This window comes from Rhyacophila brunnea, unplaced genomic scaffold (assembly GCF_057557595.1).
Source record: "Rhyacophila brunnea isolate RB1 unplaced genomic scaffold, BYU_Rbru_1.0 scaffold_11, whole genome shotgun sequence".
In the NCBI taxonomy this organism is placed as follows: domain Eukaryota; kingdom Metazoa; phylum Arthropoda; class Insecta; order Trichoptera; family Rhyacophilidae; genus Rhyacophila; species Rhyacophila brunnea.
The window spans coordinates 6,065,993-6,080,770 of NW_028232763.1; the positions used below are offsets into that span (position 1 = coordinate 6,065,993).

Sequence of the window (14,778 nt, forward strand, 5' to 3'; positions counted from 1 at the left end):
GATCGCAGTACTTCCAAAATGTCTAATGGTTATTTCCACCAACCAAAGTATCGGTCTTATCGCACCCTGTGTTTCTTCAGGATCAAATGTGAGCCGCATTGTCGCTGCTTATTCATCCATACAAATCACGCATATGTGTTTTGATAAATCTGACATTAGGCTCTTCAACAAGCTTGTAGAGCTCGTGATCCCAAATGCCATCCTCACATATTGAGCCAAAGATCATTCGAAAGATTACTTCAATGGGTATATGTCCATAAATGTTATAAAAGTTTATCGAACTATATAACAAAAAATTATGCAAATTCCAGGCTGCATATATCTATATATATATAAAAGAAAGTCGGGTTAGTTACACCATTTATAACTCGAGAACGGCAGGACCGATTTTTACGATCTTTGATTTGTTGGATTTGTCTCAGCCCCGAATAGCAGAATAACTATTAAAACATCGGAAAAATTCACGGAAAAGAAAATTATGAATAAAATTAATTTTCTCATACATTTTGACATTTTGAACAATGAACCATTCGAAAATAAAAGAAAATCACAAAAAATTTTAATCCGTATACAACGCCATCTCTGATACATGACAGAAACAATAAACAAGAAACAAACAAACAAAAGAAAGAATGATAGTCGAAATGTCTAACTGACAATGGTGTGGTGTGCCCAACATTTCGTGCTTCACGTCAACAGCTGAATTTGCTTGAAAACGATACTCATTGCGATATGACAATATTTTGAACCATCACCATCTCTGTAAATTCACTAAATAATGACACTGATGAAGAGTGTGAGATGAAATACTTGCGGCATGACATCCATAGATAATATTTTTAACAGAACCCCGACCTGCAGACCATAGATAATAGACATCAAAAATACATAGTGTCAACCGCTAAAAACAAAAAAAACTTGATTTTGACATGACATTTGAAAAGTGTAGGCATGTGGAATATGATAAAAACGTCATGCAGTGCAGTTCAACGTGAGGTGACCTCATTGTTTTAGTGATTTCGACAGATTTTACCAACTTCCAATGTTCGTTTAACCCATTCCAGACAGAATTAATTTTTCAGGATCACCTAAAAAGGCACACTGATTACTAAAATTGATATAACTCATGTATTATTCATTCAATTCAAATAAATCTTTTAAATATTTATAGGTTTTGAATTTTTCTATTAAGTATTTACATTTTAAGTAAACTTTGTGTATAAGTGGAATGAAAAAAACATGTCAAATATAGTTTTTTGGGTTTTTTTAGCCTTTTTTTATACAAAATAACAGATAAAAAGTCCATGATAGAAGTAAATAATAAAAGGAAGATATACTAAAACTGGAGCTAAATATAATACTTTTCAAGATATTTAGAAGATGGATGGCCATTTTATGTTTTTTACTGTCTCAAACACCCCATACCTAGCGAACTGATCATTATTTTGACAAATTTAAATAAAAATAGATTTTATAAATCAAATATTTCTAAAAAAATATATTGGACTGTATATAACTAAGATCATAAAATGATAGCTACATATTATATTATTAAGTAATTTCAACTTAAAAAAAATCAAAATATAATTATTTTTTTTGATTTTCATCATGTCCTGCATCCTGTAACACCGGCGCCGATAGGGCGCGATGGGTTAAAGGTTCAAAATGTATTACGGATGGGAGCATCAATCTGATAACATTTTAAACACCAACAACAACGACTTTACACTTTTTTTCCGTAGCGGCAGCCTGTGTCAATAGGCGACACGCACCTCAATTTGGTTCGCAATGGACTTCAATAAAAACTGATGGAAAAGTTTTATAAAGAAACATATATTTTTAATTCAAACAGTGTACATATTATAATCAACAAGTCAATTTGTATTTGTATTACGATTGTTAAGACTATTCTTCTTCTCTAACAACATGTTTCTTCCTTAGCGACATGTGAGGCACGGTGCCGGGCTTGCTGTGTTTCCTCTTGTTGGCTTCCTTACGTTTTCCTTTGTCCCGGATGATCCTAAGTTCATTACGAGCATTCAAGACATGTTTGGGAACCTGCCTATGGCGTGCGATGCGTTTGATTTGTGGATGACTTGCAAATTTCTCTTTCAGGGCTTCTGAGTAATTCAATGCTGCCTTTTCTCGTGGTCTCAGCTGGAAATAAAATGTAAATACAATGTAGGTATGTATGTACAGTGACGTCCCGTGGGGGTAGGCAGATTGAGCGTCACTTGGGGGCAGCAGTTACTCGAAGGGCGGCAAATTGAGAAGAATAATAGAAATAGCTACCTAAATTTAGTAATAACGAAAATGTCTTTCCATTAAAAAATTCAGCTCAATGGTTGGAAAAAAATATGTGTTAATAAACGTAAAAGGTTTAGCAAAACTATTTTTTTTGTCGGGCTCGCAATGTCTAGTTTACTTCCATTGCACTTCGAATCCTTGGTAACCAGAAACGATGCGTACAAATTTGCGAATAATTAGTCTGACTTATCAACCAGTACGCACGGATGTTGCATTGACCGTCGAAATTAAAGATGCACCCCCCTCTTACAGAGTGTCCCACCTACCGCTTTTGGTCCAAGATTTTAATCTGTGTTGAAGCGTCGCGCCGTCATTATATTGATTATCGATTTAATAATGGCTAAACCTTTACGATCTCAGGCTAAAAATATCTTTATAAATGTTGCCAAGTTTTGAGAAGAAGAAAAGTGACACCGATTGCCTGTAATTCCTCAAGACAGAGCAAATTAATGTATTGCAAAAATAACATGTAAGAAGCCACTGTATTACCAACGTCAAAAAAATCCCCAATTTTGGTGAAAAAATATTTATAAATTTAACACATAATTATATATTATTTTGTTAGTGATGTATCCATTCAACACATTTCTTAGATATTGGACTCATGAAAGGATGATAAAAAAAATGGGGCAGCATTTTGGCGCTGCCTAGGGGTGGCATTTTGTCTAGGGACGTCACTGTGTATGTAGTAATATCTTGTTATTGCCATTTCATCTGTATGCAATAATGTACCGTTTTTTTTTTAAATATGATTAAATCAATGTTAATCAATTATGTATTTACAAAATGTAAGATAGCACAGAAATGTATTTATTAAACAATATAAAATAAGAAAAACGCTGAGCTCTTTGAACAATTTAAGCTCAATATAGTCTCTTAATCTCTCGGCTTATAATGTCGTGGGTCCCCCGTTCAAATCGTAGGTCTGGCAAAAATTTTCATGTTGTTTTATCCTATATGTTTTTTGACCCAGAGTATGAATCTAAGAGATTGAGGAAGTGGCTAACACCCATTTATTACATTATATCTTTTTATGATCGAACATGATAAAAAAAAAAAATTGAATTACATGTCGACTGATTGACTGGAGAGTAATTAGATTAGATACAAATCCAAAACTATGTGAGTGTTGGCAACATCTTCAATTGCATCTTGTAGGTCAGATGCCGCCACATTCCATGCTAAAGATTCACATGTTCTGTTTTCGGAGTGGGGTTGGTGTTTTTTTTAATTTGAGAATCGTGGAGTAAATATGAATTAGTTTTATCATACTAAAATCTATAGTGGTGATCTCATAGCTTTATATGCAAAGTAAAGAATGAATACAGGGGTGGATGCCATTGACATTTTTAGTTCCGCAGATCGCCACTAAGACGTCACAGTCATGATGATAATATATAAATATGTATATGTTACACCGAATGTGCGAAATTGACTATTACATGAAATGGCCAAAATTTTGGCTAATTCATGTAACAGTCAAGCCTGTTGCCTTATTCATGAATTAGGTAAATTTTCTGCTGGGTACATGAATTCGCCAGGGTATGGAATTCTTGAACTGTCAACATGACAGAAGAAAAAGTAAATTTAATACGGATGGTTTTATTAGTTATAATTGGATATAATATAATATTATTATTATTAGGTTAGGTTAGGTTTGGTTTTGTAATTCTGAATTAAAGTATTCAACTGAATGTCCATTTTGAGGTTAGCTATCAAGTGTCAACAAACTATCACAAACATTCAATCGACCAAGCACGAATCAAATCACGAAAATACTTTTCAATAAAATTCTTCCGTTATCATATTATAGTTCTAGATTTCTTTGCGCATGGTAAATAGATATGAAAGTCATTGCAGTTACATATTGATTGGTATATTTTTATATTATAATCAATGACATTTGTTTAGTTTGATTAGTTGCAAAAAATACCACCGGAGCGCGATCATCTATTTTGACCATAGATAATATAATATGTACATTTTGACCAATGCACGAGCATTTTGATACATTTAGTTTAGTTGCAAAAAATACCACCGTTGCGCTACTATCTAATTTGTCCAAGACATGAACTAGACAGAAAAATTACTGCCGAATTCACGCACTCTCCAGATATTTTGTCTAATTCATGAATAAGGTAACGGGCTTGCATTTTTCATGATTTAGGCAAAATTTTGCCCATTTCATGTAATATTCAATTTCGCACAATCGGCGTAACATATATAATGATCAAATTATCAATAAGAGATTTAAGTAAAAAGTCATAACATACTGCGCCAAGCTTCTGTGATGCTTTCGATTTCCATATTCTTATGTTCATTTCATCAGAACCGCTAAGAATATATTTATCATCTAATGACCACCTGACACACGTAAGCCTTTGCATTCTTTTAGTGTGATAGACATCTCTGGAGTGCCCCTTGAGTGATTCGAATATTCTGATGGTCTTATCGTAACTGGCGGACACAAATTGCAGACCAGTGGGAGAGTAATCGACGTCTATTACTGCGGATACATGGTCCATGTGAACGTTCATAGGATTCTTTAGATGCCTTGAATCGAATGTGTACAAACTGGAAAGAAGAAAAATAATATAATTAATCGTTGGCATTAATAGTCTTTGGATAGATCTTCGTTTTTTGAAGCACACTTCATCATATTGTTTACTTTTACAAATCAGCATATAGAAATATTGTATCCTTCATTCCTTTTATTCAAATCTTATAAAATACGTCACATGATTTCAAATCTAGATTGTATTGTTTTTATTCTTTTTTTGTGATACCTGGAGGATACAACGCCTCCTCAATAATGCACTTGACTACACTTATATGTAGGTATAAGCAAACAAAAAAATGGTAAATATATTTTTTCATATATTAATGAATAATAAAGAAAAATAAACATTCACTTGACACAATATGTACAATATTTTATTTGGATATTATAAACAATATTACAGTATTATCTAATTGACCTTTGTTTAGCACTGTGATGGACTGAACACATAAGGACATGGAAGCCAAAATTTCAAAAATCAGATACAAACTTTTTGAAGATTAGATAATTTTTATCTGAAGAAAGAAGATATGCATGCCCAATTGGACTACAAACAACAAAAAATGCAGGTGTTAAATAGTGAGTCTTTTTCATTTAACATGTTTAGACAAGAATGTGCTCTGAATCTTAATAACATATTTCACTTGGATCTTGAGGGTTTGAGGTGAAAAGAATTTAATTTGACGTTAAAAGCGCAATGTCCCATTTTAAATTGCGACGTCCAATAATAAGAAGAACTCCAAATGGCATTACAGCAGAATTCAATATTTATGAAGAATTTAAAGTAGTTTGTCCTCATGTTAATGCTGACCATCAGATTTGCCAGGCATCAACAGTTGATGAAAACGGTTTTTAGATTTACATGAGAATTTTATGGATCTAATGTCAAATCTAAAGTGTGTATGTTAATATTGTCGATTTTTCTGGTTGCCCTCGTATCATATTGAAGATAGATTATATTTGCTCTAATAAAAAGTTAGCAATAGTCACTTATATCACTGTGCCTTTCAAAAGCCAATCTTGATACATGTAGAGAAACAGTTGTAACCGAATGACATCAATAAATAAATGAAAACAGCTAACGACATCTTTGATTTAAATAAATACGAGTAGTAAAAATATAGATTGACAATTCTTTTAGTTTTTTATTTATCACTATTGCTTTCTACTTCTTTAAAGAGAATAATTGCTAGACCTGTTATTAATGTATGTTGTAGTTAAATTGTACAGTAAAGGGAGGTTATTTTTAATCTGTACACAAAAGAATATTTATATTTAATGATCCATTTTCTATTTATCTTGACGCCATAAGAAAGGAATTGTAGACAATTTTACTTACTTATAATCTTCATTGGCTACGGTGAAATTAAAAGCTTCCATTGGATTCCAACACAAAGTATTAGATCGCATTTCCATGACAACTTTACGGACAGCTCCCGCTTCCCGACAGTCATACAAGATTATACTCCTGTCGCTGGCACAGCAAGCCAATAAATTCTTTTCCACCTGCAATCAAAATAATATATTCAGCAACAGAAATTCATATTACTTACCGTCAAACCCCCTAACTTCGCCTGGTTTTTTAACAGAAAGTCGTTTTGCCACCAAAATATCCACCGATATGAAGTCACAATGCACAATGATTGTGTTTATTTTTATTTATATTGAAGTAACACCCTTTTCATAATAAATAATACAATAAATCACTATTTTTATATGGACAAAGTTACGACACGATTCCCTAACTTCGCCTAGTGTGTTTTAGTAGGTCCAGTACAAAATTATTGTCTATGGATACTCACGAAATCCATTAAAAAATGTGCTCAAGCAAATATAGGTCCTATGTCTATTTGACATATTTTAAAGAAATATCTACGTAAGTGAAGTTAGGAATCACTTCAATGACTGTTTCATACAACCTACCAGTTTACGTTAGGGCTGCCAAAACCGAAAGCATTATGCTATGATCTTTATGTATTGATTTAGATAGTACATTTTTAATAAAGGAAATATGAGAAAAAATGTTAACTGGTGATTCAAAGTGATGCATAGTTTTTAGTCTAAAAACCATAAAAATAAAAAAAACATCTATTTTAAGAAAAGCATTTTTTTGTGACAACCCTAAAGCTAGGGGAAGTTTAGGAACAAGTAGTTCACAAAACATTGCATACTCAAATAATTGATGTTTTAATAATATAATTATCGGAAATCGCACGTTACATTTGGCAGCAGACTATATCACCATATTATAGTAAAAATATGAAGAACCCACCTCTACAAGATTCGTAGAAATCAGCAAAAGTTCAGAGGTATTCCGAAAAAATCTCTTCAAACCGGACTCGAAAAAACGTTACTAACACAAACACGGCGAAAATAATGGCGGTTTGAAAATTGTGTGTTGACAGGACGAATATTATCATTAAAATCGCTTTAGTGGCTTAAAGTGGTCCAATAGTAAAAACATGAGTTTCTAGTGGTTAATTGATTTACTGTGCGAAAACATCTTCTTGGCTATGCTTCTAGGCGCTGTTGTTTACTAAATGGGAGGAGCTTGTTAGTTTATAATGGAAGTGCAGTTAAAAATGGGTGGAGCATGTTAGTTCACAGTATTAAGACGTAGCCAAGAAGATGTTTGAGGTTGAGGTTAGGGACACTTGGCGAAGTTAGGGGGTTTTACGGTATGTACAATGTTATAAAAATAAGAAAAATACGGATATTAGAGGAGTCATGAAATAAACAGCATTATTGAAATATTGATGGGTTATTCATTCTGTATGTTTTGATAAAATCGAAGGTGATATGGATATATGTGTCGCTGAGTATCAAAACCCGCTATAACACCTTTTTGAAATAATTGAGATATATATTATATATCAATGGATTCGTTATTAAAATCTCTACATGAAAATTTTATTGTCTCTGTCCGTTACGATTGACTGTCATTTCTGAAAGAAAATCAATTCACGCTATAACATTTATGTGTTACATTCAAAATCCCCTATAACACAACTGACCAATCAGATGCGAGAATCAGACAAAATGCAACATGGCCGCCAGTACATTTATGTTGTGAGTTGCGGTAGGAGTGTTGTTTTGTTGATTTGATATTCTTACGATTTATAGTCTTACTGCGATTATCGATATCGGCCGATTAAGGAAACTATAAAAAATGCATACGTCACGAGATGCGCACAGGAATGCGCACCAAACTTAAAATGACGGCGATCTGCGCGAGCTGTCAGTGTCACTTTAATACACAATGACTTCATCACAACAAGCGTTTAGTAGGAGGCTTGAAACCTTCGTAGGTTTTATAAATTATTGCGAAAATGTGTGTGAAACAGAAAGGAGGAGACGCTTGCGACTGCAAAAAAGATACATCAGAGATATGGACATTTGTTATTCCTTGGCTTCGCCTATTGAATTCGACTGTTATCCTAGCCCAGGCGGCACGTTTTCGCGCGTTGCTGAACGCATTTGTTATCCGCGAATTTATTATCAATGTTTCCCTATCGGCACAGCTAACTAATAGTTGCTTTTCATCTTGCGTGAAGTTAACTGCCCGTCGTCGTTGTGCCACAATAGGATTCATGATGATGCTAAAAAATGAAAATGAAAATGATGCTAAGCTTGTAAAAATGATCGAGATCGTCGGTCAATGGAGGTAATATTGACAATGATCCGTGAAGCTCTATTGCCATATTATGGAAATATTTACTAGGTATACTTTGATCATTTCGTGCATTATGAAGTATAAAATAAATATGATTTTATAACAAATAAATTATTTAAAGTTCATGATAATTATTTATTTATAATTATTAAATTTATATGGTACCGTTTGCACATTTTTACACCGATTCACAATTTCAAAATTTTAAATTAATTTTCGGGAAATTTAAATTTAAAATTAGGTAACATTACCCATGGCATGACGCGTATTACGTCGGCGACGTGACGTCACTATTCGTCAGATACATTTAGGTTTATGCATGCAAATTTGCAGTAAATAGCTTGAATGCAGTTTGCTGTTATATGCATACGCCTGTTAAAATGTGTGACGAACTTATAAATATGGTTAAATCTCCAGTTAATAAAGCTAGGAAGAGGTTGAGCCAACCAAAATCTTGGAAAGTCAACGAAATACACCGTAAACGGTAAGTTAAATTAGACATAAATGTGTTAAAAATGCGCGGGTCATCATCTGAATTTCCAGTGGCGTGTAACTCAATTATGAACTGGTTAAAACTGTTCTTTTCTCTAATATATTTTTATAATTTATAATAATAAGTTTATTTTTCTGTATAAAACTCTGTAAAAACGTTTTGATGGGTAAACGTTATCACCTTATCACTTATCACATATTCAGCAGTGGCATGTTATTTAGAATACTTTCAGTATGATTTTGTGAAGAAAACAGTTTGTTTGTCAAGCACGCCACTGTTTTAAAGAAAATATTTAGCTCTACAGTATTATTCAAATGGTTGCTCTGATATTAAATTTGATACTTTTTATAACATGTGAGCACCAAACCCCATAAAACCGATTTATTGGTCAGGCACTAATGCGCGACGATAAACCATGTAAATTATTATATTTTGGAGCATTTTTCAATGGCGCCATTCACAAACGGCACTTGTATGTTATCAATGTGTAGGTACTGTGAAATGTTTTATAATTTATTACACATAATAACTTAGTTACTTTATAAGTATAACAAGTACCTTTCACATTCAAGTTCAAGTGGTGATGCTACTGGCTCAGCGCGGTGACAGATTATTTGACTCACTTATTTACATGTTATTGACTTATAAAAAATGTTATTAAAAATAAAGAAGGCAAACAATTAATTTACTCAAGTAACATATTATAAAATAAACGAATGAAACGTGTTTGCAGTCAAATTATGAGAGTACCGCGTCACTCATATTTTTTAAAACCAATGTATATATTTTATTTTATATTATTTTTGTGAGAACGAAAAATATGCTATACATAGTGTTTTTATTTAAATCGCATTGTATTTTTAATTGAATTATTTTTACTGAACAATGAAAAATTGTAATATTTTTAATAATTTTTAATGTTTCCTAATTTTTAATTATGTCTTTATATTAAAGTTTTCCCTTAAATTTGTATTTATGTAATATAGGAACAAAATGATAATGTTTTTTTTTTCATTTTAAACTGCTATTTTAGAATATCTACCTACTTATAATACTAATTTTAAATGAAAAAACGTTTATTAAATATGTAACTCTTTTTCATTCTACCAGAGCGCCACCAATGGAAGATTCCGACTTTAAGTTGTCAAAAATTTCGTTAACAAAATTCGCTATAACCTTCAATGCGTATTTCAAAAACCGCTATAACACTATGTCATGTTACATTTCACGTGACATGTCTACATTTCAAACGCAGACTTAAATAAATAATGTTAATTAATTTAACAACAAAAGTTGGCACAACCTTGTTAACAGTGTGTGTCAACCCTGTTTTTCTAAAACAATGACCATTAAAAAAGAACCAATGGCGGTTCTTCCCGCTTTTTTGAAAGCGTGATGCCAACAAACAACTAATTTCCGCCCACAAGATTTCACTCCGGGATTAGATTTAGTGCAGTACGGACATCATCGGTTTACATTTAGATACAGTTTCAACGCCATTTGCGCCTTCCTCTCGGACAGGAAAGTTCACAGTTTTACAGTTCCCAGCCAAGCTGAAATTGCAGCCATCATTTAAAATATAAAAGTTAAGTAATCAAAACCATTTAAAAAATACTCTATGACCCATACCAAACGAACGCTTCTCAAATTTGTATTAAAATTTCTATTTGTTTTTTTGTATCAATTTTAAATTTCAATGTAGTACGCTTATCGTACGAAATTGATGGTGTGTAATTAAATAACACTTTTAACAAATTAAGCTGTGTTCTTATTTTTATATTTAATTTGTAAATACACACCTTTCAAGGCGCCCAAAAATTATAATTTAATATTTCAAACGAGTTTACAAATGACATTTTATTCGAGGTAGATAATGATTTATAAGGCATTCTTTACAGAAGGTTAAGTTGGCAGAAAGCCGAAGCTATATGCATGAGATTAATAGTACTAAATATTTCATGTTTTATCGATTGAATTAGTTGGCACTCCATGTTTAACAATTGTGCATACAATTGTTGAACCATTTCTATTATCATTCTAACGACACTACTTTACACTTTTTTTCTTTTTTTAAAATATGACAACTACTTATGTAACTTACAAAAGCCGCTATAACCAAACATTTTAAGTCTTTTATTTAATTAGTGGACTAGAATACAATATCGACTGTGGAAAGGAAAAGGGGCGTAAGCCTCAGTTTTTGCAAAGTGGGTTTTATTTGTTATTAGCAAAGTATTCAACTCAATACATGGTATGCCCAAAGGATTTAAGCTGCAAATGACGAATTATTATGAAAATTTAGCTTTTAGTTTTTAGAAATGAAGGGTGTGTGAATTTTACGTCCAGGAAAAGGGGCTCAAACCACATCAATGACATTATAAGTCGTTCAAGCAATCTTTTGTGGTAAGGAAAAGGGCGGTAAGCAACTTAATCCGTAAATGTATGAGAATAATGGCAGTTTTACTAAACGCTGATGGCCGGCGCTGGGTCAGGTATGAACCATAATGAAGATTAAGCCACCTAATAGTCTCGCCCGCTCGTTTGACAGTAAACACGTTTTTCGACACTCTCCCCATTAAAATTCATTTAAAGTATACTAATCAAGTGAAAATGGCAATAGAAAGAAGTTAAAATATTCTTAAAATTTGTGGTGTTAACATGGATGGAATAAACAACACAAACAAAAATGGTAAGTCCTTAAAATTACGCCTTGAAATTTTTATGCCGCACAAGTGAAGCGTCATCGTTAATTCTCTGTAAATTGTTATAAAACATTATCTTACAGCTTATATTGTGTCTTAATCATTGGATAATGATCTCTTGTTCATATTAGATGATAAAATAATAAAATATTTTCTATATTTACTACAAACACCGCCGTGCGGTTTATAGGTTATCTGACGTGTCAAACACAATTGTAAACTGAACTTGGTCCTATGTACGCTTATATTTACGATTAAAATCATTGTAATGGACAAAAATTATAATTATTCACCGTATTATTTATAGTAATAACATAAATCTCGAGTAAAATGCGTTTTGTTTTAATTTGTTGTCAGGAGCCACTGATCGAAGTGACAAGTGATTGTCAAGAATCAAATACATCCGCAAATATTGGTTATTTGTTATAATTATTGTAAATAATTAAGATTATCTTGAATCAATATACTTATGTCTATCTATATATAATAAAATATTTGCTATATTTACTATTATCATTATTACTATTATGTAATGATAATGTGTCATTTATGGTTTAATAAAATACTTTTTTTCTGAAAATAATAAATTATGATTGTTCTAATTTTAACCTTAATATAATTAAACCATAGGAAATGAAAAAGCATTAAATAAACACCTAGTGAAACACTATAAGGAAATACATTCCCAAGAATTTAATTTAAAATAAGTGTTAAAAAAGTCTATTTGCTGCGTAAGTCCACTGTATTTTATGAATACGACATTTGAAATTGGTAAGGAAAAAGGATGTTACCATCATTTTTATCGGTTTTTCTCTAATAACTTACGTAATTAATGTTAGATTGGGAAAATAATACACAAAATTATTAATCATTATGAACTTTAAGTCTGTGTATATTTTTTATTTTGATTTTGACAGAAAATCATTGAAAAAACGTTTTTTGCTCCTCCTGTAAAATTTGTTTTGTGTGGATTACGCCCTTTTTCCTTTTTACAGTCGATATAAATCGATATGCAAAATATTTCCAAAAATAATCCATCATTGGGCAAAAAAAGAAAAACATTGATAATCCCTTTATCCATAAACTGAGAAGTTTTTATTGATTTTCTCAACAAAATGAAAAGGTGTTATAGGGGGTTTTGAAACTCAGCGACACATATATTATTATGTATTTGAATTAGGCATTAACTTCTCAAATAGCCTATTTGTACACAATATTTTTACAGCATAAAGTAATGATGTAGGTAGATGCATGTGCATTTTGTGTGTAATAACTCAATTTGCTATGCACAAGTAGCGAAGGGTGGTGTAGGCTGTTGAGATCCGAGATAAATAGGTCACACTAAGCTTTGTCAGTCAAACATATCTGTTTTCATTAACTTATTACGTACGTCCAACGCAACTACTGCGTTGCCCATTAGACATAATTAGCATGTTATTTAAATGTGGTAATTAATTAGTGATTAACAGGTCCGCAGTGAATGAGTTAAACTAAGGTGAAGTGTTTATTAGTTTTTAAAATTCAATTAACCTGTTGACTGTGGAGCATTTTTTTACTATTTAATTACCGCATTTAAATAACATGCTAATTATATCGAATGGCCAATAAATTAGTGTACAACAGGTGTACCGTCCGCGTAGAAAGGATTAAATCCTGCCTAATTATTCATTTATTTAATTCAATGAAATAAAATAAATATAACTGAAAAAGTATGCACTATTTTTGTCGAATCGCCCATAACATACATAAACTAGTATGGTTTGGTTTGGCAGGCTTTATTAAATTTTAAAAACTAACCAGCACCATCTGCAAATTATATTCTTAGTTACTTAAATGAAAACAAATAAGCCTGACTGACAAAGTTTAGTGTGCACAATTTATGTTGAATCTTAACAGCCTACCTCCACCCGTCGCCACTGCTATGTACTAACAAATCAATATTTAAATATTTTTTCTATAATAACATTCTTTCATTAATTTTAAATTAACAATAAATTATTGACATTATGATATATTACCTGGTTAAAAGCAACATGGTGCAAACTGTCAACACCCCATTGGAAAGTTCTTATTGGTTCACTTCTCGTCTCTTCCCACAGCTGACAAATTTCTCCGCAAGTAGCAAACAGAGGCTCCGAACGGTGGTGAGACAAACCAGTAACCATGGACCTACTCAATATCGTATCGACGGGCTCTTCCTCTTCCCCGTCAGCCGGCCCTTCAACGTTCCAGGTTTTAATAGTCTTGTCATCTCCAACCGTGATAAATTTATCTCCTTTGGGTAAGAAGCAAATCTGACGAATGTAGCCTTCATGAGCATTAAAACTCCTCACACATTTCTGAGTAGGCAAATTCCATAATCTAACTTCTCCATCGAACGCGCCGCTGGCTGTCAAAGATAATTGTTTTGGATGTTTAGCGATACAAGATACTCCGTCTCGGTGCCCATCTAAGCATCCGATGAATGGCTTAGCAAATACTCTTTCAAGTTTAACTGCATTTAAAGCTCTCACATATTCTCTTGGCGCCTCGAATGGATGGAGTCCTGGGTCATAGTTTCTAGGAACTGAAACATCAAAACACGTATGTATAAAACTGGAAGTGAGGTTATATAGAATAGGTGAAAACATTCCTTATTTTAATTACCTCTGTGAATGTCACGTTTCGTTTGCCGTAAATATTCATCAGGATTCCTACTTATTACTTTTACCTTCATGTTTTGTATTCAAACTCTGAGCATATTCAATCAAAACAAACGGGACACGCGTGTCAAATATGTGTAGTAGTTTTTGTAAATTCCTTTTTTGACGTTTTCGGCTTGTACTTCCTCGATCTTAAATTATCTATGAAAAAACATTTGGGGCAATACTCCAAGAGCACTACATTAAAATATCCTTAAAACAAACCGCTCATAGTAGTTATTACCACAACAGATTTTTATAATAATTTTCAAACTCTTTATTATTATATTAATATAAAAAAATTAAAATAAAAAAAAAATAAAAAAATTACCCCATTCTTTATAATGTTTATTTTCTTAGTA

At 32.2% G+C, this 14,778-nt stretch overlaps 1 protein-coding gene across 1 annotated transcript; it reads right to left on the reverse strand.

Moving 5' to 3' along the window:
- Positions 1-1,813: 1,813 nt before the first annotated feature.
- LOC147078307 (DDB1- and CUL4-associated factor 13) lies at positions 1,814-14,541 on the reverse strand. Its single transcript, XM_085958404.1, has 5 exons — positions 14,382-14,541; positions 13,754-14,301; positions 6,207-6,373; positions 4,581-4,881; positions 1,814-2,157 (listed from the first exon to the last, which is right to left on the reverse strand). Exons 1-5 carry the CDS (start codon positions 14,449-14,451, stop codon positions 1,906-1,908), a joined length of 1,338 nt encoding a protein of 445 aa, XP_085814530.1. The 5' UTR covers positions 14,452-14,541; the 3' UTR covers positions 1,814-1,905.
- Between the last annotated feature and the right edge of the window lie 237 nt (positions 14,542-14,778).

Bases quoted from the DNA above. Each gene is read 5' to 3' on its own strand.
- LOC147078307 (XM_085958404.1), bottom strand. From the start codon at position 14,451: ATGAAGGTAAAAGTAATAAGTAGGAATCCTGATGAATATTTACGGCAA. The intron at 14,302-14,381 runs GTAATTAAAATA...TTGATGTTTCAG, and splicing joins GAAACGTGACATTCACAGAG to TTCCTAGAAACTATGACCCA. The intron at 4,882-6,206 runs GTAAGTAAAATT...TCTTCTTTCCAG, and splicing joins GTAGCCAATGAAGATTATAA to TTTGTACACATTCGATTCAA.